Below are 25,590 nucleotides of genomic sequence, written 5' to 3' on the forward strand. Positions count from 1 at the left end.
AAAAAAAAAAAAAAAAACCAACAACAATTGAATTATTTACAGGAAAAATGTCAATGAAAAAAACACATACTTTCATTGATTTTTTCCCCTTGCTAAGTACATCATCAATTATATCTTTCTTAAGCTTCAAAGAATTACTAGAATGAATCTCAATTGCCTTCTTCACATCTGATACAAAAAAAAAGCACAACAACAACAACAATAATTGAATTATTTACTGAAAAAACGAGAATGAAAAAAACACATAACTTCATTGATTTTTCCCCTCGCTAAGTACATCATCACTTGAAATAACGTCACCTGCCAATTCTTCTGGATCTTTTTTAATCTTTCATGATTTACGGGAATGTATCTCAATTTGATTTTTCATATCTGGAACAAAATAATAATATAAAACAACATAAATCTATTAAAAAAACATCTTAATCAATATGGATAAGCATATAAACCTCCATCAAAAAAAATTTCCTGTATAAAATCTTCAGCTGCACAATCTTCATCATCTTCAATTTTAATCGGATTATCATCACAGTTCCAGTTCCGATTCATGTTTCCTTCTACTTCCGTGCGCAATATCTTCTTTTTTTCCCTTTGTGAATCAATCTTTTTTCTACTTGAACGAGCATCCAAAATCGCTTTAAACGCAAACATCGACTTTAAAGAAAAAATAAAACTGATGTTTATCTTGGTTCTGTCCAATACAGGTTTATACATTAAAAACTAATTTGATCCACTATGTTGGGTAAGGAAGTTACCAATTTAATTCAAAATTCAAAATCTATTATCCTTAATTAACTGATGCATAAAATCAAAAATATATAATTAAAAACTTGCCCTTATTTTTATGTTTACACCCTTTAATTATTAGAAAATAATATTAATTATCATATCCATGTGTCCAATTCTGATTGGTTCTTGCATTTTCGCAATATATATACATTTTCGCATGAACCTACACACACACACACACACACACACACACATATATATATATATATATATATATATATGTGTGTGTGTGTGTATGTGTGTGTATGTGTTGTTAACATGGTTTCTGAGAGAAACTCTCACACACTTTGCACACAACAAATTATACAAGGCGAGGCAGAGAGAGGGAATCAAAAACTACTGCTTGATAAGCTTAAAAGAAGAACATATGATGCCTTAAAGGCTTACACCCATTAAAAGAAAAAGAAACTGACCACTAACTGGTAACTACATAAATCAAGGAAAAAGTACCCACTAAGTGCATTACATAGATAAACAACTAAATAAACTAGTTTAAGGATGATAAACATAAACAGACTAAGTCAACTGGACATAAGGCACGTGTGCATCAAGATGTTTTAGGTGTTGTATGTCAATACTTCCCCTCAACACCTAGTTTCACCATTCCCATAACTTCACAAAACTCAAATAATTTCCTGCTAGCTAAGCTCTTTGTCAGGGAATCTGCAACTTGGTCCGTAGTGTTGATGTACCTGAGATCAATCTCACCCTTCAACACCTTTTCACGGATAAAATGGTAGTATACCTCAATGTGCTTTGTTCGAGCATGGAATGTGGGATTCTCAACAAGTTGGATTGAGGATAAGTTATCACAAAACAATGGTACACTATAATCCACTTCCTGATTGAGGTCTCTAAGCAATTGTATCAACCACACACTTTCTTGGAAACTGTGGGTTGGCGTTTACTGCACCAAGCTACAACACTTGAGCCCATTATGAACAAATAACATGTGGTTGATCTACATGTATCAAGATCTCCAGCATAGTTTGCATCACAGAAACCTGCCAGCTTGCAATCTTTGTCTTTCTTGAAGGAAATACCCCAGTTTAGTGTCCTGTTTACATACCTCAGCACCCTTCGAACTGCATCAAGATGAGGTCTCCTAGGATTCTGCATAAAACGACTCAGAACTCCGATTGCAAATGCTAAATCAGGCCTCGTTAAAGTCAAATAGATAAGACTCCCCACAATTTTTCTATACATAGAGGCATCTTCAAGTTCTTTTCCAACTGATGTACCAAACTTGACATTGGAATCCATGGGAGTCACAACCGGTTTGCTATCCAACATTCCAAATTTATTCAACAGGTTTGTGGAGTATTTCCTTTGGTGTAGAACAATTGTATCTTCATGATAACTCAACTCAAGGCCTAGGAAATGATTCAATTTCCCCAAGTCCTTCATGTGGAATCTTGTGCAAATATTTTCTTTAAGTTGAGCAATCATTTCTTTGAGATCTCCTGTGATAATCAAGTCGTCTACATACACCAGTACAACAGCCACTTTGTCTCCTCTGGTTTTGAAGAATAAACTAGCATCAGCATTGGTTATGAAATAACCATTATGTTCAAGAAACTCTGCGATCTTGCCAAACCAAGCTCTTGGCGATTGCTTTAACCCATAGAGGGCCTTCTTAAGTTCGCACACATAGTTTGGATACAACTTGCTTACAAAACCCAAAGGTTACTCCATATGAATTACCCAATCAAGGTCTCCGTATAAAAATGCATTGTTTACATTCATCTGCCACAAAGGTCACCCCTTACTCGCTGTCAAATCTAACAGAACACGCACTATGGTTAGCTTAGCTACAGGGCTGAAGGTCTCTTCGTAGTCAAGCCCGTACTTTTGAGAAAAACCACGTGCTACAAGTCTTGCTTTAAATCTCTTTATTTGACCATCTGCTTTCTTTTTAATCTTATATACCTATTTACATGATATCGGTTTCACACCGGATGGCTTTGGGACCAGCTCCCATGTTTGATTCCTCATCAATGCACCATATTCCTCTTCTATAGCACTTACCCATTCTTTGATATTACAGGCTTCATCATATGAATTTGGTTCAAAAACATTATCTTCAATAGTGGCAGCATTCGCGTATTTGGGATTGGGTTTCTTGGGCCTTGATGACCTTCTTAAACTCGAGGTTTCCCTAATATCTTCATTATTATTGATCGGATAGAATCTGCCTGTTTTCCATGGACTTGGACTTTGCGCTTGAACATCATTATACTCAATAATAATATCATCTTCAAAGTTTAAGTTGATATGGGTGGATTCAAGTTCTTCCTTAAGGAGATCTGAATCTTGAAGGGCTTCACGATTTGTTGACCACCAAGATGAAGACTCATCAAATACGACATTCCTCGAAGTGTAACACTTCCCTGTGTTGGGATCACAACAACGCCAACCTTTCCTTTCTTGATCGTATCCTACAAAGATACATCGAATAGCTTTCTTCTCCGTCTTTCTACGAAGATGATTAGGTACAAAGACATAACAGATGCAACCAAATACACAAAAATGGCTTACATTTGGTTTTATGCTCCACAACTTTTCAAATGGGGATGTAAATTGAAGTCCTTGTTGAGGAATTATGTTTATCACATAGGCTGCAATTTTCATGTATTCTGCCCAAAAACGACTTGGTACATTTTTGTCATGCAACATGCTTCCACAGATTTCAGACAAGTGATGATTCTTCCTTTCTGAAACGCCGTTTTGCTGTGGCGTATTAGGACAAGCCAGTTGGCGCTTTATCTTGTGCTCCTTCAAGTATCTCATGAACTCATCTGCAAGATATTCCCCACCATTATCTGAACGTAAATAGCCAATGCTACACTTTGTTTCTTTTCCAGCTTCCAGTTTAAAATCTTTGAATTTGATGAAGACTTCTGACTTTTCCTTCATAAAATATACCCACACATACCAAGAAAAATCGTCAATGAAAGTTACCATATACCTCATTCCTTTGACTGAAGGTTGTTTCACAGGTCCAAAAACATCTGAGTGCACGAGTTCTAGGGGAGCTTTTGTAACGCCCGCAAATCCGGGCTAGTCAATTTAGAGGCAATAGGGGTCGAAAACGACTTTTCGACAAAAGATTATTTAGAATAAATAATCTTAACCAAGTTGTAGAGTATGTCACAAGGTTTCCGTACATATAAAGAACGCCGAAATTCGAGTTATAACGAAGAAGTTATGGCCCGTCGAAGTTTCGCGACAGAATCGGCACGATACCGGAAAGCGTAAATAGTGAATTTACGACAGAGCGAGATTTAGCCTTAGCGATCTAAACGGAAGTCGTAGAATATGTTAAACTAAGAACATCGATAAAAAGAACGCCCAAATCTGACTTCGTATGAAGAAGTTATGATTTTTCGAAGTTTCGTACTAGCAGTGTACAACCCGAAATTCGAATATTAGATTGAGCGGTTTTTAGCCGACACGACCTAAACGAGAATCAAAGATCTCGTTGAGAGTAGCGTAACGAGAAAAAGATGGGCGAAAACGGGTGTCGGGTGAAGAAGTTATGAGGATTTAACGGACCAATCGTGTCTCGGCCCGTTAATAATATAAAATTTAAAATCGAGCCAAAATTAGCCGACGGAGTCTAAACGAAAGTTTTAGAGTACGTTCCCACCTTCGCGTGGATATAAAGAACGTCGAAAACGGAGGTCGTACGCGAAAGTTATGAATTTTTAAAGTTGGAAAGGGAACTTGCGAAACTGATGCATGAAGTGATGACGTGGTCGAACTCCCAGCCGTCGGATGAAACCGCTTCTGATGATGACACCTGGTGCGAGGGTTACGCCCAGCGTAGCGAAGAGACGCCTAGCGTCCGGAGTACGCCCCGCGTCCGAAGCTGGGTACGCGCAGCGTGCTTGATCTGGTCCGGGTCCGAGAATGGGTGCGAGCCAGCTGGTGCGAAGCTGGCATCCTTATCCGAGAGAACGCGCCGCGTAGCCGAGGATTATGCCCCGCGTAGTCCGAGGCCTCGCAGCTATAAAAAGGGGGCGAGGGTCTCCGGATTTTTCACACTTTTTCAAACCAATTTCTTTCTCTCTCTAAAATTCTTTCTCTCTCTAAGTGTTCTAAACATCCCTAAGCCCTAGTTAAACCCCTAGCACCCTAGGGAAGCCCCGAGGCTCCCGGAATCCCGAGAAAAAGGAGTTTTTCGGTTTCGAAACGCTGCTCCAATTAAGTCCCGGTTTTCGATAAAATTCGCTGTAAGTGTGCTACGCTTACGCAATTTTTTATATAGCTTTCAAATAATTATAGGAATGTTATTAGGTCCTTAAAATAATTATTTGAGCTATTATTATGAGTTATATTGAGCGTTATTAACGCTTAATAATAGTCAGACTAATTAATTTGTCGCGGTTATCGTTAAACTAAACCCTAGTGGTATCGGTTTTAGGTTTTATCGAAGGAATATCATTTTGAGAGTATCGAAGCGTTGTCCGAGTGCTGAGTCACCACCTACTCAGGTGAGTGCATAGTTACTTTCAGCTTACACATAGATATGAAGTATTTTACGTGCTGTGTGTGTATATTATCTGTATACTTGCTATCTATATTGGAAGAACATTTTATACATGTTTTCAGTGATCCAAACTGTATATGTATTTTATATCTACATAATGTGCGGGGTAAAACACGGGTAGATATAATAGTTGCTGTGTGACAAAATAAAATAATGAGAGGCCTCGTTATAGCTGTTCTTGATGATCTAGTCATCTAGCGGAGTATAGATGACGACCACGGACTATTCTAGACAGTCCAGTGGAACACTAGCAGGCTCGCAACCTGTAGGTGTTTATTCGAACTGTGTGTTTAACCAAACTGTGTGTTTATTCGAACTGTGTGTTTATTCGAACTGTGTGAACTGTGTGCTCACCAGGTATACTCCATCCCAATGATAGTCCTTTGACTAGGTCCCTTGTGTTAGATGTTTTAGGGACGTAATGTGAGGATAACGGGAATGGGTAATTGGGTTGATTGTTTGATGTTTAAAAATAATAATTATATTATTGTGGGTTGAAAACCCTATGTGCTCACCAGGTTTCCCAACCTGACCCACTCAGTTTATGTATATCACAGGTGTTGATATGAAGTGACATTACACTGAGAGATTTAAAGAGATATAGATCACTAGTGTAAATCATTGTAAGTTCTGTTTATGCTTATGTTTCTGTATTAACGATGACATCCCAAACGTTTTAAAATGGAATAAATACGTTTCTTCGAAAATGTTTTAATAACGTATTTACCATGTTTTTCTGGGAACAAATTCCGCAACATTTTTTATAAAATGAAGTACTCTGATTTTTATAAAGCATAAACAAACCGGTCTTTTTTGGCCGTGATTTTGGGGATGTCACAGCTTTCGCTTGACAACTTGATTTCTCGTAGGGTAACTGATGTGCTCTACCATATTGACATCCAACACACACCAGATTTGTTTTGACTTCGAGTTGTGGTAGCCCATTAACCAACTTCTTCTTCATCATCATGTCAAGCTTTTCATAGCTTACATGGCTCAACCGCATATGCCACAGATCAGCATTTTGGTTCTTCTTGGTCTTCTCCACATAGGACGACTCAGAAGACATCACATAAATTGATTATGAGCGGCGTCCTTGCAATAGGGGTGTTGATGATGTTTCAACCTGTTTGTAGATCTTAACATCATTAGGACCAAACAACACATAATGACCTAAAGAAGCTATTTGCGAGACTGAGAGTAAGTTCTTTTTCATTCCGGGAACATGGTACACATCTTGTAAGATTAGATCTTTCTTGCTATCTTCTGGTGAAAACACAACATCACCAATGTGAGCTATAGGAAGCTTTGAGTTGTCAGCAATAACCACTACTCTACTGCCTTCATATTTGATTGGATCTTGAAGCTTTGTCTCTTCTCCTGTCATGTGGTTTGAACAACCGGAATCTGTAATCCACTCATTTGTTTAGCAAGTGTCTCTTGTGTAGTTAAGAGATTTTCAAACTCTATGAGTGAAGGTTGGACTGGCCACCCTTGTATTGCAGTGACGAAGCTTCGAAATTCTGGCTTCAAGTCGTGGATGATAATTCTCCTAACTTTGGCTTCACCAATCGGTGCTTGAGGATCTAACTCCGTAATTTCTCTACACAAAGACTTCACTTTATGAAAGTATTGAGGGACAGATAAGTCCTTTTGTGATATAAACATCAATTTACTTTCAAGCAACTGTAGTTTGGTATCGTTTTTCTTAGAGAATAAGGTTTTCAGAGTATTCCAAGCTTCCGTGTGTTGGATTAGTGTCTAAGTCCATAACTATTTTGGTATGTACTTGACCCGATTATGAGCATGGTCCTTTTGGGTTTCCTTCACCATAGCAATATGTAGGATGAATTAAGGAGAGAAAATTTTAAATATGATTTATTAATATATTGTGAAAATAATATATTAAAAGAGAAATCATATTGTTTAATTAATATTAGTCAAGAATTAATTGATAATTAATTTTGTGGCTAAAAGAGATTAATTAAATATAGGGGACTAGACTGTAATTATTGGATAATTGAGTTAGTGGGCTAAGGAATGCTAAAGGAACAAGGGGTGAACGAAATTATGATGGGAGCCCGTCATATTTTCGTCCATGGCCTTATCCCAGAAGGTTCCATGGGCTGCTTAGAGTTTAAGTTGTCCATTAGGGTTTTGACTGAAACCCTAGTAGCCCACACAAGTATATAAAGAACCCCTTAGGCCCCAAAAATGTGGGTAACTGAATCCTTAGGGTTTCTAGACGTTTTTGGGTGCCTCCTCTCTTCTCCTTCTTCATCTAGTTGCTTAGTGGTGTTTGTGACTCCATTAGAAGTGTAGCACTTGAGGCACTAAGCTTTCTGAAGCCAATCAAAGCAAGGAATTGATTGTTATTGCTATATAACAATCAAAGGTCATTCTCTAAACCCTATTTCTGTTTATTATATGTTAGATCTAGGGTTTATAGCTTTGGATATTTAATTGCATGTTCATTAGACAAATTAGATCCAAAAGCTATTAGGGTTTGCATGTACACCATAGGATTGATATTTTGCTTAAAACCCATCACCGTGGGGGTAACTGCATCCTTGATATATTCAAGTACTTCCTCTTCAACAGTTGTCTTCATCACAAACAACGTTATGCCTGCCTTGATTTTCCACTTTCTCATAACACCATTATTATCCTCAACCTGTGGTTGTCTCGTCTCTAATCCGTCCACAATTTCCCATAGATCTTGACCTTGCATGTATGACGACATGCAAGTAGACCATGTGTTATAGTTGTGATTGTTTAGCTTCTTTACACCACCAGCAACTTGAAGCTCTGCCATTGACATAAAACCATGCTCTGATACCAGTTTGTTAACCTGGTTTCTGAGAGAAACTCATACACACTTTGCACACAACAAATTATACAAGGCGAGGCAGAGAGAGGGAATAAAAGACTACTGCTTGATAAGCTTAAAAGAAGAACATACGATGCCTTAAAGGCTTACACCAATTAAAAGAAAAAGAAACTGACCACTAACTAGTAACTACAGAAACCAAGGAAAAACTACCCACTAAGTGCATTACATAGATAAACAACTAAATAAACTAGTTTAAGGAAAATAAACATAAAAAGACTAAGTCAATGGACATAAGGCACGTGTGCATCAAGATGTTTTAGGTGTTGTATGTCAATATGTGTGTGTGTGTGTGATTTGAATGAGAAAATAATTAAGCTTTTCAGTCTTTCTTATTTGACATTTCAATTTCAAGACAAACAAGGGAGGTATGCAATGACGAAGGAATATAATGGACATGTATTAGAGTATGAACAAGGGCATTTCAGTAATTATCTTATATAAAGGGCAAAATAGTAATTAACCGTTATAGTCAGCTACGTCTGTTAGATGAGTTGTTTAGTAGCTTGTATATATAGTACTGATGTAAAAGATACATTTTTGATTAATCAATGATATCCTTCTTTTCACAATTCTCTCTTTGTAAAAACATGGTAATTTAATGGAATGAATGATTTATTCCATTTCATGTTCAAGTGTGGCAGCAAGGAATAGGAGAAAGAAGGGAATGATACATTCATCAGTATAAGAAAGTTAGAAAAGTTGATTGTCCAATCATTTGGAATACAACGAACCAGTTCATAAGGAATGTGATTCCTTTAATTTGTTGATCCCACTCCATCGCCTATGAGTTCTTTTCTTTTAAAAAAAAAATTCCAATGAAATTTACAATGCAAGTTGGTTTTATTTATGTAAATTTACATAACACAAATCCTTTCAAAATTTTGAAAACTTCAACTAATACAACATATTTTTACCACTTTCGCAGTTTAGTCACTCAACTTTTTTCGAAATTTAGTTAAGCTTTATTTCACTATGTTGGACTTAAATCATTGGAAAACTTGTTTTTAAGATTTTCTAGACAAGTGAAGCCGATCTAGGTTGTATAAGCTCATATATAAATGGTCCTTAAGGTTGATAAAAAAAAAAACTTTATGATTTCAGTCCAAACTTCTTTTTGTAATGATTCATTGAATTTTGTTGTGTTTTGGTTCCTCTATGTAAAATGAATTTTGTTGTGGTTTTGGTTCCTCTATGTAAAATGACCGTTCTTACCATTTCTAATTTCTTTTATTGGTTTATAATTTCTAAAAGTTTAAAAAAAAAAATGATAGTTGTTTCAGAGGATGATGATGCTAATGAAGCTACACCAATTGCTTACGCCGGAATACACGGTCTTTGTTCCTATTATTGTTGCAGAGGTTGGCAACACCGGTGAGACCTTGTTTGAGGTTCTCTTTGTTTCTTGTTTTCCTTGTTTCTCTCCCTCAGATGATTTCAAATGGCTTCCGAAGAAGACCCCCACTACTCTCCCGTTCCATTTTGTTTGTTTTCAGCAAATCAATCAGGGAACAAAACATGTTTCAAAGGGAGCCTCGTGTATTTTTCTTGATTTCTGGTGTTTTCAGTGGCAAATGTTTTCTACAGTTCTGGGCTTGATTTGCTTGCTTTTCAGGATGCTTTATCTTTAATAGATCAGGTTTAATGCTATAAAAGATTTCACATTACAAAAACGCCCTTTTTGTTCTTAATAGTTTTTTCAAAATCAAAATCCGAGGCTACAATCAGATTTATCACCATTATTCCAACTCTATTATTTAACCATTACCAGATAGATAGATAGCTCACCTGCTAAAGGAAGTAGCTCCTCATAAGGGAGGTCCCAAGTTCTAATCTTGGAGGTTTCAATCAGGAGTGGCCAAGGTTAATTGCAAGGCAAGACTTCACCAAAATGGCAACAGGAAGAGACAGGAGAATCACTCATTGGAGTAGGAACCATTTCTGTAATTTACTATTACAAATGTAATCAACTATAATCTATTAAAACAATATCAGGTTCGAGCTAAAACACTATTATTATGAATGATGATATAATTATTTGAGTTTGAGCCACAATATATATAAATTTCCTACTAATAAGACTGATAGCAAGTATGTAATTAATTATTTAGGCAGAGTTCCTTGCTGTGCAACTGGACCAGTATTCAGCTACAAGCTTGGAGAAGAAAGATTCAGTAGTCTCCAGTAGCTTTGAAGGCTCATCATACTCCACCATTTTTCCTGCAAATTAGTTATTTATTTCATTTGAACATATTGCATATATAGTATAGAAAATTAGAGGAGCATAGCATACATACCGAATGAGAGGAGCATGACCTTGTCACTGTCTATGACTGTTGGAACTCTGTGAGCGACAGTTATGACAGTGCAACTGGAGAATTCTTCCCTTATGATTTTCTGTAAAATGGCGTCTGTGGCTGAATCAATGGATGCAGTGGCTTCATCCAGCACCAGGATTTTGTTTCTTCTCAGTAAAACTCTTCCAAGACAAAACAGTTGTCTTTGTCCAGCACTCCAGTTCTCTCCTTCGTCACTCACTGTCTCAATTGTCAAACATGATAGCTTTTCAATCACTAAACCCCAAAAAACTTATACTATTAAAACCTCATACAGAGAAAGAGAAAGAGCCATTCCATTTCTTCTCTGACCATCAGTCATACTAACTAAATACTACCTTAAACTCTTAATTTTTCTAATAGATTAAGGTCCACACACACACCTGAGGAATCCAGCAAATGTGGAAGATTCATGATGGTAGTTTTAAGTTGACACTTGTCTAATGCCTGGAATTGGAAATCCATTAGAATAAGCATATTGAATACAAAAGAAATAAATAAAGATTATATAGATAGATGATTTGGTTACCTTCCATATGTGATGATCAGAATGAAGTCCTAGAGGGTCGAGGTTTGTTCGGATGCTGCCCTTAAAAAGGGTTGGTTCTTGGGGGATGACACTGAGTTTCATCCTGAGATCTTTAAGGCCAATTGAGGAAATGTCAAATCCATCAATAAGGATCCGGCCACTATCAGCTTCAACCAAACGGAATAAGGCTGTTATCAGTGTTGTCTTCCCACTTCCCGTCCTTCCAACAATCCCTACTCTTTTCCCTTCTTCAAATGTGCAGCTGATACCTTTCAGTACTAGTGGTGCGTTTGGACGATACCTCAACTGAAACCACAAATTAAACACTTTAAAAAACATCTAGATCATGGAATAATACATGATTAATTAATTAAAACAAGTTTTTTTTTACCTTGAGATCCTGGAACTCTATCCTTCCCTTGGAAGGCCAAGATGAGGGTGGTCTATTGTCCTCCACAACTGCTGGTGGCTCTGATGGAATGTTCATAAACTGTTTGATCCGTTCTACTGAAATCACATAATTGGCCAAGCTACAATACCATCTAGTCAAGAACACTTGGGTACCCGTCAATGTCAGTGCATACGAAAGAGATAGCCCAACCAAACCTATATATAATTAAAAAGATTAATTCAACTATCCACTTAATATATGTAATGTTGTCTTCAAATGAATATATATGAAGACAAGTGGAAATCACATACCTGGAGGCACAAAACCCTTTGGTATGAAAACCAGGAGAAAACTAGCAGTGAACAAGGTCAGGTTCGAAAGAGCTTCTATTCTCAAAACCAACCATTCCAATGTTGCATTTGAGAAAATGAAACTACTTGCATCTGTATCCACTAGCCTCATATAATCCTTAAAGAATCTCTCTTGCATCTTGAATGCTCGTATTGTTGCCACTCCAAGTGACGTTTCAGATGCGTAGTTCATCACAGGTGCTTTTGTGGTTCCATTGATTCTCATTAGTTCCCTTGCAGCTGGCTGATAATATCCCTGGGATTCTCAACAAGATATACTCGTGTTAATAAAGACTTGAGCTTTTATATGATTAAAAAAAAAGTTATAAAGTATTCACCTGAACGTATTTTGAAGCCACGATACCGAAGATGGCTACAATAAGAACTTGCCATGTCACTGAGGCCATAATGACAATCATACCAAGTAGTTCAATACCAGCAGCAAGCGAATACACAAACGCAAAGGGTATGTCAAAATCAATCACACTTTGATCAGATGAGGCCTGACACAAGATAGTAAATATGTTACCAAATAATTAATTAAACTTTTAATTAATTAGTTACCAAATAAGTCTTACCCTTGTAAGAATTCGTCCAACTGGAGTAGAGTCAAAGAAGACCATGGGAGCACGTGTAATCGAATCGGTAAATTTAGTAAAGAATGATTTGGAGGCTTTTAATCCCAAAAGGGCAGCAAGTAGTGATCTCAAATACACAAAAAAGGTGCTGGTGGTTGAGAGCAAAGTGTAAACAACAATCAACATGATGTTACTGATTTTAGGGATTTGAATACCAAATGCTAGCCAATAACTTGCAGCTGCTTGAAGAACAACAAAACTGGATTGACTTAATACACACAAAGACAAAAGCCATAATCCTTTTGAGATGACAATGTAATCTAAGAAAGGCTTCCATCCAACATTTCCAATCTCCTTCTCTTCCTCTTCCGTCAACTGCACTCCTGTTACCAATTGCCCCTCACTGTTTCCTTTACTGAGATAACTTTTATTATCACTATTCTCCATGCCTGGTTTTACTACTTCATTTTTGTTTTCAGAAGGCGAAGGCTCTAAACCTGTAATGGCATCTTTATGAGCATTCACAAGCTGTTCAAATGCTGCTCCTGCCATCAACAGCTCCTCATAGTTTCCTGATTGTGTAACTTGACCATCTTTCATAACCTTAAAAGGGAAAGAAGAATCAAATGCAAATGGTAAAATAGACTTAAAACCGATATATAAAGCCATCATGTGTAACTAAATTTATAGGTTTTTTATTCTGATTACCAGAATATTGTCAACAGATGAGAGAAACTCCACTTGATGAGTGACAAGAATGACGGTTTTCTTCTTTAAACAGGTCATAACACAATCCTGAAGCAAAAGATCCAGAAGTTTAATATCCAAAGATTAAGAGAGTAGCTAGACAGGAAAAACTAATAACACCAATCTGATTTAAATTAACAAGTTGAAAAATTACATTAAAGAGAGTTGCTGATGTATGTGCATCTACAGCACTGAAAGGGTCATCAAGAAGATAGATGTCAGCATCATTGTAAACTGCTCGAGCAAGTTGAATCCTCTGTTTCTGTCCCCCACTCATGTTAAGCCCTCTTTGTCCTATTTCTGTTAAATCTCCATGGTCAAAAGCTTCAATATCCTTATCCAAAGCACACGCCTTTATGGACTTTTCATATTTACTTCTCTCCATCGGCTTCCCATACAGTATGTTATCTTGAATTGTACCACTTTGGATCCAAGATGTTTGACTAACATAAGCGATTGAACCAGATACACCCACCTGGAAAACCAAAAAAAAAACGAAACTCAACTTCATATAAAATTACAAGGATATTATAAAAGAAATTAAAAAATGAGTTTGTGAACTTACTGTTCCTGATGTTTTGGATATTTCTCCAAGTATAGCATATAGCAAAGATGACTTTCCAGCACCAACTGACCCACAAACTGCAACTTTTTGCCCATGCTTCACTTCAAGATTTACATTTTGAAGAGTTGGAATGGGTGATTCCGGTTCCCAAGTGAAATTCCCATTCTGGATTCTGATAGCACCATCATGGGAACTTTCAAGTTCTTGGTCTCTTTCCATTCTGTTATCTTTAAGTTCATCGTCAACTAAGAAAGAATTGATCCGGTCAAGGGATACTTTGACCTGGATTAATGCAGAAAGTGCATCAGGGAAAACCCTTGCGGGCTCCGCCATACTCCTTAATGCTGCCAAAATTGTAAAAATAGTGGCAGCCTCTAAAGGAGCACTCTTCAAAAGCACGCATCCAAAAAATACAAATGAAGAAACGAGCGTTGGTGACATCCAATACAAAACCGTGCCATATGCTTTCTTGAATTGAATATCTCTAAGCCAATGGAATTCAGTTTCTCTACAAGATTCAATTAATTTCTTGAATTTTTCTTCCCAAGATTGTAACTTTATGACCTTCATGTTGTTTAAGATCTCAGAAGTGGATCTCAATCTTTTATCCTGAGCTACCATAAGCTCCAACTGACTGTTTTGAACAGCTTTTGCAAATGGAATATTAAGAAGCCCGCATATTAAAAGGGGTACTAAACCAGGAAGAACACCTACCCCTACTATGGAGAACAAGACACCAATAGCAAGAAATAGTTGGAGGAAACATGACCACCCTATATGAAACCACATAGGAAATTCACCCATTCTGTAAGCATCAACTGCTATGTAATTTACAACTTCCCCTGTTGAATGCCTTCTCCTTCCTAGAACAGAAAGCTTGAGTTGCTTCTCATAGACTGCCACCATTAAAGCAGATCTCATCCTCATGCCAGTTCTTCTTGCATTAAAGAAAAACTGTCGGTGGGTTAATGACTCTACTACCTTTACTACAATCAAACACCCTACTAACAAGAGTCCATGATGTAGATCTTGTGTGTCACTTTTGGAGTAGTCAACAAAGGCATAGAGTAACAATGGGCTAATGACAACAGATAGAGTCCTAAGAAAGACACAAAGTCCTGATAAAACCATCTCTAGGAAATAAACTTTGGCTAATGATTTAGGAACCAAGTTACCATTGTTTGTGGTCTTTTCCCTCTGAAGTGAATCCCATGCCTTGGTGAATTTCTCATGGGCTGTGGATGATTGGTCTACGGATGCTAGAGATGGAATATCTTCAAGAACTAATGGTTTTCTATAACCTAATGCAAGCAATGGGTTCACCCAAGAAAATACCAATTTACTGAGAAAACTTGGCTCTTCCAGTTGGCTTGTATGCCCTTCTTCCTGTGTTTCATCAACCAATAAGGGCTCTGATAACGCCTGGTTTGACGTTTGTTGGTTGACAAAGTGTTTTATGTTTCTTAAAGTACATAAAAAAAGCAAGAAGCTAGCAACCCATTCCATTAAAACCAAGATGCTTATGCTCTGTTTATCTGCCAAACACAAGATGTTCACAACAGAAATTGACATGAAAAAGAAAACCCACCAAACAGAAGCCAGAATCTTCACTGGTGTGAATCTTTCTACAAGCAATGAAACCATCAAAGATACCCAAACAAAAGCTCTAGCAATCAAAACCCACCAACTCCATTGAGGGGTTTTAGCAGTTGCCTCCCATAAACCAGCAATAGCATATGCAACACAAGTAAGAAGACAACAAAATGCAACTGAGAGTGATATCCAATCACTTCTTCCCCTGAATCTGTTGGTGTTACTTTTCCTAAGATAACTTACGAGTAGCAAAAGGTAGAAGATAAAGACAAACGCCAAGTTGAAGATGTCTGAAATACTTATTTGTGTGGCTGGTGAAAGCAAATCAAAATCACCCCCTGTCCATAAACTAATAGTTAGCAGCTGCATCAACAATGTTAGAAATTATGGTAATGAGGTGACAATCTACACACAAGGAAATTAATCAAATCTTAATGAATATTCATATAGATTAACCAGAAGAGTTGAATTGCATAAATTTTGGACGTTTATGTGTGGATGTAGGTAAAACACGCAATGAAAATCGTAAGTCATATAAACAAACACAATCAAGACATCATAATTATCTCCATAAACAATTGATGCTAGTTAGCGAAATTAAACATAGTCAAAAAACGGAGAGCGAAGATGAAGGTACCAAGTAAAATTCTCATAGGAGCCATTGAATATCTCCGATCTAACAATTTCTTCAAATTTCAATCCGCCATTGACAACCACCACCACCACTAGTAGCACAAATATATGAACCTCACGTTCGATTAGTAGAAGTAGCACATGATCAGGTACTCGTGTGGTGAATTGATTTAGCAAGTTCGGCGGAGAAGAAGACAAATGCATTACGCATGTATCATGTCACAAATTCATGGTGGTAGGAAAGACACCTACAGATAAATTCCAAAAGGAAAATGACGAATCGATGACAGCAGCATTCTTCCCCTATCAGATATGTCAGAATTTTCCCCAAGTTTTTGGCTTCTTCCAATTAGGTCTCATTTGCACGCCGCTTCCGCTATTGTCTTGTTAGATAAGAACAGCTGGATGAATAACATTCATAGCCATCATGTCAATCGTCTGAGCATGGAGAAAACAAGTTTTCACCGATTTCTTACTCCAACCGACGTCGTCGTCTTCTCAATCAGTGTGCATGAAAACATGCGTTCACTGTTTTTTTCCTCTTTTTTGATTCCATGTCTGCTTCAGTAGAAAACTGCACAGACGGACGCCAGTCCTATGATGAATACTATTTCAGCAATAGGCATTACTATGACTGTATCATGACAGGAATAAAATGATTATGTTGAAAAAATATATGAATAAAGTATGTTGTTAAAAATAACTAAATTATTTAATTATGAAATAATAGTTTTTGAATAATATAAATGTTGATATTAAATAGGGTGCTATTACAGTACTCTACTACTCTTATTCACATAAATCATCAAATCATAGTCCTAATAAATACATAAACACTATTAAATTCACTATACAAAGCAACACATAAATCATCAAATCATAATCGTAATAAATACATAAACACTATTAAATTCACTATACAAAGCAACTTTGGATCCGTATAAAATTTCCTATTAAATATTATCGTTATTTATATCAATGATGGAATATAATTAAGAAAATAAAATTTTGAGTTAAATTTTGTTAAAACAAATATTTATTTTAGAATTATATGATTTTAATGGCATCATCTCATAGTTGTGTATAATTTTCGATGTAAATTTATTAAAACTAGGAAAAGGACCCATGCTCCGCATGGGTCAGAAATGTTTTTTCAATCTAATATCATTAGATTGCATCGGACTAAAAATTGGTTGCCATGCAGTCATCAAATTCACCAAAGGATTCTTTTCAATTTCATGCTCACAACAACAATTACAATTTATAATATACCAATAAAATTGGATTAAGTGTGAAAATCAGAATCTTTGTTCAACTTATTGAATCAAAAGCCAAACCCCCAAATTTTGGATTTCTAAATGTCAAAACGAATTGCTTAGAAGCTGTAACTTACTTATTGAATTCCAAAAGCATCACATATACTTATTAACTGCAGTTAGGGATATTTTTTTTGTTAATATGCTTACTGGCCCATTAAGCATTGAGTAAAAAAAATTAATCACGGTCATATGTAATCAAGCTATTAAATTTTTTTAATAGTTTTAATCATTGAGTAAAAAAAAAAGTTACCCCGATAGCATGTAAACAATGCATTTTAACAAAGCCATAAAAGTATACAATTTGACCAAGTTGTAATAGAAAAAGAATTACATTAAACCTTCAAACAACAAACACAAATAGGGAAACTCCTCCACTTTCGTTATATTCCATTATGTATCATTCACCTTCTTTATTTGTCCCATATGAGAATAACTTATTCAATGGTCTAATAAGCATCATAGATTTAACAGATAAAAAGGATAAAAAAGACATTTTATAGTTTTAAACCTTGTTCCATCCACATTGTATGTAATTTTTTTATGAATGACCTTGTGCATCTTAGCCAAATCTTGAACCCATGTTGTCGTTTATGATGACTTGTCTCGTACCTGTCCGAAATGTAATAATTTAAGGAATTATAAAGAAAATAAGATAATAAATACATAATTAACAGAGTAAAATTGTATTTGTTTAGTAAATGAGACCTGACCAAGAATCAAAATTTACTATACCGGATGAAAATCCATGTCCTAGACATATGAGCCCTACTTTAGTGTCATCACTACAGGTTCAGGTAAATCATCATCAGATGAGTATGAATTGTAACCATCACTTTGATCGTTGTACCCAACAGGTAATTCCTATCTTCCTAGGGGGAGCAACTCCCATATTCAAATCCATTGATTCACTGTTCCTGTTACAAAATAATTAATAAAATCATCACGAAATATATTGAATTAATTGGTATTCTATAGTTTTTACCTCTACTATTGGTCTCATCTTCATATTCATATAAGCAAGGTTCAAAGTTGGTGACTACTTCTCTTCCATTGAGGAAGAAGATTAAGATATGTGTGTCTTGATCCAATAACCTGATAGAAAGATACCTTCCGACCTCAACAGCTCATCTGTCTGTAATCTAACCAATTCCAACTCTGAAGAAGATTTAGAAACATGTTCATATGAAAAAAAAAATGATTGATGATTGATGATAGATAATAGAAACATGTACAAAGATGCAGCATATTTGATCTATAACAGATAATAGAAACATATTACCTTCTCTTAGGCATTTCCACAAACACTGCATATGCACTTTCCTTTAGCATATTAACAACCACTATACACCAATCTTTTTCAACCGACATTTAGAATCTATATAGTTGAATTTCACACATAGAGAGTTCTAAAGGGTTTGAAGTACCTATTCTCGTTCAATCTCTTATGTAAAACGGCAAGTATGTGTGACATCCCCATTTTCACGGCCAGAAAAGACCGATTTGTTTATGCTTTGTTTTATAAAATCAAAGTAATCTTTTAAAGAAAAACAGTTGCGGAATTTGTTCCCAAAACAAAAATATAATAAAAATTATCATAGCATTTCCTTAAAGAAATATATTTTCATTATATAACAAAATCTCGGGATGTCATGTTCAATACAAACCAAAAGCATAAACAGAACAAAATAGACCTTACAACAGTTATTCATAACTACTGGCCTATAATCCAAAATCTCTCGTCAAGTCCACCAACTTATACTCTTGTGTCATTACCTGTAATGCAAAGAAAACTGAGTGGGTTAGGCTTGGCAGCCTGGTGAGCATATAGGGTTTTCAACCCACAATAATATAATTATTATATTCAACCATTAAACAATCAACTCAATTACTCATCCCTATTATCTTTCTTAGGATTTTACCCTAGGAATTCAACTACCCGTCATTCATTCATTCCTAAGGATTGACCTAAGGAATTAGCACAAACTTCCAATGCTACATAAGGTGCATCTGCCAACATTATCCTTTAAGCGCCTCTGCCAGGATTATGTCATACACTATGAGGCGCGACTGCCAGGTTTATGACATTCTCTTTTAGGCGCATCTGCCGACATTATCTTATAAGCGTATCTGCCAAGATTATCCTATAAGCGCATCTGCCAAAATTATCCTATAAGCGCATCTACTATTGTTATGACAATCTCTATTTGGCGCATCTGCCAAGATCACGACATTCACTATTTGGTGCATCTACCGATATTATTCTCAAGCGCATCTGCTAGTTTATGACATTCTTTATTTGGTGCATCTACCAATATCATTCTTAATCATCTTTCATACCTCATCATTTTATCACAAACCAACTATCTCATCTACCCATGTTCTACCCAACATATTTGTAGATATTAAATACATATACAGTTTAACTCATTTTAAAACTATATAAAACATTCATTCCATACTCATCTCAAATAAACAACAATATATAAACACATAACATGTATTTTATAACAAATACTTCATATTTATGTGTTAGAAGAAAGTAACCACACACTTTCCCAAACATATACTTAATACATTCAAACAATACTTGTATTATACCCGTGTTTATGAAAGGGACTATACACCCACACATATAAACAACTTCATATTATACACATAGCACGTATTTTATAGAAAATACTTAATATTTATGTGTTAGAGGAAAGTAACTACACACTCACACGTATAAACCACAATATACTTAATACACTCAAACCATACTTGTATTATTATCGTGTTTATGAAAGGTAGTATACACTCACTTGATCAGAAGATAATCGGGCAGCACTACGGCTTGCAGAAGTAGTGCTTCTCCGTAGATCTGGAAGATCTTCACAAAAACCGGCTCCTCGCGGGCAGCGCTTCGGCTCGGGAATAACGCTCTTCGGGATCCTCGGGGCTTCGGGGCTCGGAAATATTACCAGGGCTTCGGGGTAAAAACGGCACGCAAAACGAGGCAAAAACTAGAGAGAGAAGAGAGAAATTGCAAAAGAAAAGAGCTGCCTTCGGACCCTATTTATAGAGGCTGGACCTCGGGGTTACGCGGGGCGTACGAGGGTACGCGGGGGGTACGCCTCAGATCGTCATGGCTTACGTATCGGAAGTACTCGAGTGTGAATGTCGACATACCTCGGTGTACGCGGGGCGTACTTCGGATGAGTCTGATGACTCGTCTTCGGATAATACTGGGATTTAATAGTTAAAATATAATTATTAATTATTTAATAAACTTCGAAAATTCATATCTTCTTCATACGAACTCCGTTTTCGACGTTCTTTATATCCACACGTAGGTGAGACTACGCTCTACAACTTTCGTTTATACTTTGTCGGCTAATTTTGACTTTATTTTTATTAATTATTTTTAGTAGGCCCGGACAGGAAAACTTCGTTATAAATTCATAACTTCTTCGTTTGACGTCCGTTCTCGCCTAACTTTTCATCGCTTCGATACCAACAATGAGATCTTCGATTCTCGTTTAGATTGTTTCGGCTAAAAACTGCTCGATCTCAAATCGAGTATTTCAGGCTGCATACCGCTAAGTCGAAACTTCAGAAAATCATAACTTCCTCTTACGAAGTCAAATTTTGGCGTTCTATATATGTACGGAATCCTTGTAACATATACTACAACTTAGTTAAGATTATTCATTCTAAATAATCTTTCATCAAAAATTCATTTTTGACGCCTATCGTCTCTAAATTGACTAGCCCTGATCTACGGGCGTTACAGTATGTCCGCTTGATGCCCGTTTTCTTCAGACTGCGGAACCGAACACAGAAGATGGAAGCAACCCCGCTATGGTAGGTAGTAGCAAAGGAATTCAAACACTTTTCAGAATCTTTGAAACGTACATAAGACAAAAACAAAATCAGACATCGATGTAACCTGAATCGAAATCATTAGAAAGACCTTCATCTACGACTGGTATCTTCTTGGAGAACCGTTGGCATCAAACAACAACCGACAGCCGTACCTGCGGTCAGTCGGTCTTCTTCTCCACGTGTACAGTCGGTCTTCTTCTCCAGCCGAAGAACACTAAACGATAAGCTTCTCCGGTCCTGTCGACAAGTCATGAAAGATGGGAGACAACATAACAATTGTCAAACAGAAGTCGTCGATGACACCACAAAGCAGGACAATTGTAAAACCCAATTACATAACCCTAAAGAAAGATATGAAAAGAGAAAAAATACTTGTCGTAAGAAGAGTTAGGAGGAAGAAACACAGAAACCGGGAGCTGGAGAGTAAGATGATCGGAAAGGAACTCGGAGAAAAGCACGTGGAAAGTGAAAGAGTGAGTAAGCGGAATAGATAAAATTAGAGAAATATGAATAGAAGATGAGAAAAGTTTCAAAACAGAACAATATTAGAAAATGGGAGGGCAAAGTGTGATTCAATTAAAAAAACGGGGCGCTGTTAAGAAAAGACAAAAAACATGTGGCAAAAGTCATAAAGGAAGAAGTTAACTGTTAAACATCCCATTCGCTTTAAAATTTTGATTATTTTTAATTTACCGTGATGTTTTTAAAATGTCAATCATTATTAACAAATTAATATAATTTCTACTTCTATAAGAATTTTCTTTTATGATTATTGACATTTTAATTTACAAATAAGGTCTAAAGTTCAATAAATAAGATTTAGTTTTTAAATCTTGCACGATCTGATCAAAGTATTGTTAGTGGTTTATGTCTTTATGATCTATTATCGGTGTAATAGTGTGACCTGGGATCAAGTGGTATGGACCTTCGGAGGATATTGTTTATCTGTTTTATGAAGTATTTGGTCGTAACATCTGATAATCAAAATCCTTGAACATTTACTAAATAGAAGTGTGTTGTAAACGAGTTGAGATAAGCTTGAGCTCAACTCAACAACCCTAGGATAAGCTCAAACTCGATTAATGTAAGGTTTCGTTTGATAGTTTCTGTCTGGGAAAGTGTTGTCTGAGAAAGTTTTCTGACCGGGAAAGAAACCATATTGTTTGATTGTACATCTGATTGACTGTGATGTTTTTAAAATGTCAATCATTATTAACAAATTAATATAATTTTTACTTTTATAAGAATTTTCTTTTATGATTATTGACATTTTAATTTACAAATAAGGTCAAGTTCAATAAATAAGATTTAGTTTTTAAATCTTGCACGATCTGATCAAAGTATTGTTAGTGGTTTATGTCTTTATGATCTATTATCGGTGTAATAGTGTGACCTGGGATCAAGTGGTATGGACCTTCGGAGGATATTGTTTATCTGTTTTATGAAGTATTTGGTCGTAACATCTGATAATCAAAATCCTTGAACATTTACTAAATAGAAGTGTGTTGTAAACGAGTTGAGATAAGCTTGAGCTCAACTCAACAACCCTAGGATAAGCTCAAACTCGATTAATGTAAGGTTCCGTTTGATAGTTTCTGTCTGGGAAAGTGCTGTCTGGGAAAGTTTTCTGACCGGGAAAGAAACCATATTGTTTGATTGTACATCTGATTGATTGTGCTGAATGACGAAAAAAAATAATAAAAAATAAAAAATAAAATTAAAAAAAAAAGTTATTTAAAAAAAATTAATAATCCAAGAAAGAAAGAAAGAGACGGGGTTTGGTGCATAATTGTTTTTCCAGCCCATTTAGCCAGAAAGATATGATTTTGGGGCTTTCTAGGAAAGACATATCTTACCGGGAAAGACCCTTTTTTTTTGTGCAAATCAAACAGTCTTTCCGGTCCATTCAGCCAGAAATATATGTTTGAACTTGAAAAGATGCATATCAAACGGGACCTAACATTTTAAATTTCGGATTTTATTGTATAATTGTTATGTTAGAAAATAAATAACTTTATGAAATGATATATAAAATTTATGGATTATTAATACGAAAACAAGATGCTCTACTATAATGTCGTATCTCGTTATTTTTAAAACAAGACTCCATTTGCTGCACATGGGTAGAAGGAAGCCTTCCATAAAAGACAAATTGTATATCATAGTCCCTCAACTGCTCTGTGTAAGGTTGATCTGCTCTGTGTAAGGTTGATCGAATATTTGATAAATTAAAATATTAAATATTCAAATGAAAAATCTACATAATTTATTATGAATTAAATGATGATAGCACCAAGACCGAATACAAGATCTGAGATCTTTAACATTTTTGATGACCAAGACTTCTATTTTCTAACAATCATCCATTGATATCATTGGAGAAACTTGGATTTTCGATAAAGGAACACATTATCACAATCTTTTTCAAGTTATGTATTAAAATAACAAAAAAAAAAGTTATTCTCCCTAATAAATGAAAATAATTTTGTCACATGTCTTTTTTTCATTAACTTGGACACATGTCATTTTTTTGATATTTTTGAATAAATGTTTTTTTCATTTGTCATTTTTTCATTTTTTTTTATCTTTTTTTAATTAACACATCATATTTACACATCAATTAATAATTGTCTTAATTAAGAATAACCAATAAATTACAATATTACAACTCATATAATATTTAAAATGTTTCCTTTTAAGTTCAAATTTTTAAATTTAAATTTCAAATTTAAATAAATTTTTTTTAAACCTTTGCATTTAATTTTTTATTTTATCAAAACCGTATAACATAGGTCTCATAACTAGTATATATTACACTACAAAACAGTACAAACTTTATTCAAAATAGTTCGATTATTAACAAATTTTTATTTTTTAAAGTATGCATGTGCGAAGCGCATGGGAATATATGGGTTTGTTAACTTTTATACGACTTTAGTTTATTATATGCTATAGCCCAACTACTCCACTTAAATTCGATTATTTAATTAATCATTTATTTCTATATGGTTGTTAAGATGACATACTCTATTTTATAAGATTGGGAGGAATGGTCTCGAGTGTACTGAATTCACCTCAGTCAAACATAGTTTGGCCACTAAACTCGGCATGCCGAGTTCGTGGCTCGGTGTTCATCGACCCCACGTCGGATTTGCTGACCGATGCCCACTCCCAATCTGTAATGCTTAAGGTACTAAGTTATTTCAGAGATTATTAATGGTTTGATTTTATGTTTGATTTTGATCCATTAAAGGTAGGTTTGCACTGGATTTTTGAAAGCTTTAACAAAACTTTTGAATAAAAAGAAAAAAGTTATATTCTAAAGTATAAAATTTTAACTTTTACTTTAAACAAAAATATCATTGTTAGGGACAGGATCTTTGAATCATATTAAGAATCCTTAAATATTTCTGAAGACTCAGGATCCTTAAATATATTTTAGGATCCTGATTATTACCACTAATATTTCTAACATTTATAGGGCGTGTTCGGCAAAATTAGTTGGTAGCTGGTGGCTTGTAGCGTTTTGTTAAACGTTACATGAAGTAGCATTTGGATTCAGAACGTTTTGTTTAAATTAATCGCTAGAAGCTTGTATGCATGTGATTTACAAGTGTTATTTATAGTCTTAGCTCCACTATTACACCTGTACTTGTATCACCTTCATCGTCTTTGTAATTTTAGTTTTAAATCAATAAAACACATCAAGGCAGATGATCATTATCACCTCCCAATGTTTTATGTCGGAGATCCTATAAATGATCAAGGGCTTTCTTTGTAACTCACTTGTCTCACTTTGATCATTATTTTACACTTACATTGCACTAACACCACAGCCTCTCATACAATTTGGTCGAATTACACTTGATCAGTTTTTGACCAAAACAATTTGGCGCCCACCGTGGGGTCATGGTGTTCATAATTGTTAGAGAATCATGTCTACCCAACCGACCTTATCCACTTCCTCCATTCCTCCCATTTCCTCCAAAAATATTCCTCCACCCCCAGGTGGAGCTCCCAAGAAAACCTTAGAAGCACCGAAGAAAAACACATCTCTAGTCGCTATCCAAGGATTTCAGGATCCTCCTGTATTGATTTACAATAACAAAATCTTCGCTATGATGAAGAGATCGGAACAACAAGTCACTCAGTAGCAGCATGACAACAAGACGATACTCAAGTAAATGGAGAAAATGAGGGCAGAGATCCACATGCCTCAAGAAGCAGCACCATCGATCTTGCAGCCCAAGATCCTGAACTTTGACAATACGGGATCCTCGGAAAACCACCGTGAGATAGGATCCTCGACACCAACCTCTGCACCTACTTGGGGTGCAACTCCAAAAGAGCAAGCGCATACGACCCGAGATCTTGGCGAAACCTTCGTCGCTACCGATAACAAGGATCTCGGTAACTTCGTCAATAGTAATACCTTTACTACTAAATCTATGGGC

General features: G+C 35.8%; 1 protein-coding gene and 1 long non-coding RNA gene across 6 annotated transcripts; one reads left to right on the forward strand and one right to left on the reverse strand.

Annotated features, from left to right (window-relative positions):
- Window positions 1–10,137: 10,137 nt before the first annotated feature.
- Window positions 10,138–22,210, reverse strand: LOC111900061 (ABC transporter C family member 8). 5 transcript variants are annotated; one of them, XM_042900399.2, is made up of 13 exons: window positions 22,041–22,208; window positions 15,958–16,527; window positions 13,728–15,658; window positions 13,317–13,637; window positions 13,124–13,210; window positions 12,416–13,018; window positions 12,176–12,340; window positions 11,799–12,093; window positions 11,488–11,702; window positions 11,097–11,402; window positions 10,951–11,014; window positions 10,529–10,768; window positions 10,138–10,451 (listed from the first exon to the last, which is right to left on the reverse strand). In XM_042900399.2, exons 2-13 carry the CDS (start codon window positions 15,980–15,982, stop codon window positions 10,339–10,341), a joined length of 4,365 nt encoding a protein of 1,454 aa, XP_042756333.1. In that variant the 5' UTR covers window positions 15,983–16,527; window positions 22,041–22,208; the 3' UTR covers window positions 10,138–10,338. The 5 variants fall into 5 exon arrangements, with proteins under 5 accessions (XP_042756333.1, XP_023751707.1, XP_052625986.1 ...); XM_023895939.3 differs by having other exon boundaries at window positions 15,958–16,548; XM_052770026.1 differs by having other exon boundaries at window positions 15,958–16,587.
- Window positions 22,211–24,167: 1,957 nt separating this feature from the next.
- On the forward strand, window positions 24,168–24,862 carry LOC122195877 (uncharacterized). Its single transcript, XR_006186868.2, has 2 exons — window positions 24,168–24,326; window positions 24,618–24,862. It is a non-coding gene; the product is annotated as an uncharacterized LOC122195877 (long non-coding RNA).
- Window positions 24,863–25,590: the final 728 nt, after the last annotated feature.

This window comes from Lactuca sativa, chromosome 1 (genome assembly GCF_002870075.4).
Source record: "Lactuca sativa cultivar Salinas chromosome 1, Lsat_Salinas_v11, whole genome shotgun sequence".
Lineage (NCBI taxonomy): Eukaryota > Viridiplantae > Streptophyta > Magnoliopsida > Asterales > Asteraceae > Lactuca > Lactuca sativa.

Excerpts from the sequence above, each read along its gene's own strand:
- LOC111900061 (XM_042900399.2), bottom strand. The coding sequence starts at position 15,982 with ATGGCTCCTATGAGAATTTTACTTG. Across the intron at positions 13,638-13,727 it reads TATCCAAAACATCAGGAACA|GTGGGTGTATCTGGTTCAAT; the intron begins GTAAGTTCACAA and ends TTGGTTTTCCAG. Across the intron at positions 13,211-13,316 it reads CATCAGCAACTCTCTTTAAT|GATTGTGTTATGACCTGTTT; the intron begins GTAATTTTTCAA and ends CTTTTGCTTCAG.